The following is a 1,753-nucleotide window of genomic DNA, read 5'->3' as shown; positions in this document are numbered from 1 at the left end:
ATACAAAACAAAATAAAAAACACTAGATGTTTAAGGCTACTTCTGGGATGGGAGTTGATCCATGAGGAAGAAATAAGCCTACTGAACAATTTAAGCTTTACTAACACAAAGCTATTCATCAGTCATCGTGTTGGTTGTCTAAAAGAGGCAGGAGGTCGCCCACTTAATATACAAGCAACCAAGTATGTCATAAAGTCTACCTGAATACTTTAGTTCATTTAATAGTAAAGGCGTGTAGTAGGCCTAAATAGTAATTAATAGGAGATGCCAAATTTTAACAACCCGAGCTTAACAAAGTTTCACAGCGCCAAAACTGTACATTTTTTAGGTTTTTGTTTGCTTTAGACCCCAATTACGGATATACGGTGGAGATAATATTTAAAAAATAAACATAAGCGAGACCATTGTGAAACAAAATGAGCATCAGTAGATTCTGAAAATCCCCCGGCCTCATTTTTCATATTCCAACTGAAAAAGTGCACATTTTACTTAGAAATTGAGTCCCTACCCTTGTCGGTATATTCTTCAGTGTCAGAGAATTTCCCCCACTGGTACGAATTATGCACACTTGGCGAAATTTACCCGTGTAGATGGAGTTGTTTTTCATTTTCCAACATATCTTAGTACATTAAAACCCATTTCAGGTAGACGTTCCGGCCGGCAATATTGCGGTAAGCATGCTGGCTTAATAACCAGTCTATACCATTTCTTACAGCGCCTTTTTTACTGCAATATTGCAGTAATCTCACGCTTTTCTGTCTGAGAGGGTCCCATAGAATGGCGTAAATTTAGCAGTTTAGATAGTTTAAATGTCACCTTTCATTCGTTTGCCCAGGAATGCATTCTAGCCCGGTCTCTTTTTATGCTTGCATTTACAACATCTCTTCTGACTGCAGAATAGGGGCGTAGAGTGTGGCATCATATGCGTATAAGTAAATCTCATTTTCGCAGACATTTACTAGGTCGGTCAAAGTAGTGAGCCTTGTGGCACTGAAGAGTTGATATTCATTAAGTCGGATGATTGTCCTGAAAGCACAACATTAATAGACCGATTCGCTAGACAGCTCTGTAACCAGGTGAGTAACCTACCAGTTACACCCTTTGACTGAAGTTTAGCACACAGTCCATTATGCCAGACTTTATCAAAGGTACCTTTGATGTCTATTTTGATAGCACACATTTCATGGCCACTGAAAAGAGCTGTGTTCCATTTCTTGGATAAGATGGTTAGGAGGTCAGAGGTGCTATGACCTGGTCTGAATCCGAATTGCCTGCATGATATAAGTTTGTTGACAATCAAATAGTTTTGAAACGGAGTGTGCACAGCGGCTTCCATTACTTTACTCATAGTGCAGAGGAGAGATATTGGACGATACTTTGATGGGTCTGACTTTGAGTCACGTTTGTGAATTGGTGTTACTGAAGCAGTTTTCCATTGGTCAGGAAATGTACTGAATGAGAAACCAATCTTGAAACAGTTGCTAAGAGGACCAGCAAGTTCAGAACAAAGAACTTTTAGCACTCTATTGGGAACCTTATCAGGTCCGGAGGCCTCGACGCCAATATTTCAATAATGTTAGCTGGCGTTAAGTCGACGCTCTCAATGGTACATGTTGTTTTGGGATTATGTATGAGTGGAGCAGGGTCGTCTGCGTCAAGGAGAGTACATTTCTCAGAAAAAGTCCGATAGAACAGAGTTGCCTTTTCATGTGATGTAGTATATACAACGCCACGATGTTCAAAGACAGGAATG

General features: G+C 40.0%; 1 protein-coding gene across 1 annotated transcript; it reads right to left on the bottom strand.

The window, feature by feature from the left end:
• Window positions 1–967: 967 nt before the first annotated feature.
• LOC117113836 lies at window positions 968–1,348 on the bottom strand. Its single transcript, XM_033257283.1, has one exon. It carries the CDS (start codon window positions 1,346–1,348, stop codon window positions 968–970), a length of 381 nt encoding a protein of 126 aa, XP_033113174.1.
• Window positions 1,349–1,753: the final 405 nt, after the last annotated feature.

Source organism: Anneissia japonica, unplaced genomic scaffold (genome assembly GCF_011630105.1).
Source record: "Anneissia japonica isolate Jap-2015-1 unplaced genomic scaffold, ASM1163010v1 scaffold694_len1028156_cov167, whole genome shotgun sequence".
NCBI classification, from domain to species: domain Eukaryota; kingdom Metazoa; phylum Echinodermata; class Crinoidea; order Comatulida; family Comatulidae; genus Anneissia; species Anneissia japonica.
Note: the sequence above shows the minus strand (reverse complement) of the source record. Positions and strands in the feature narration are given on the sequence as shown.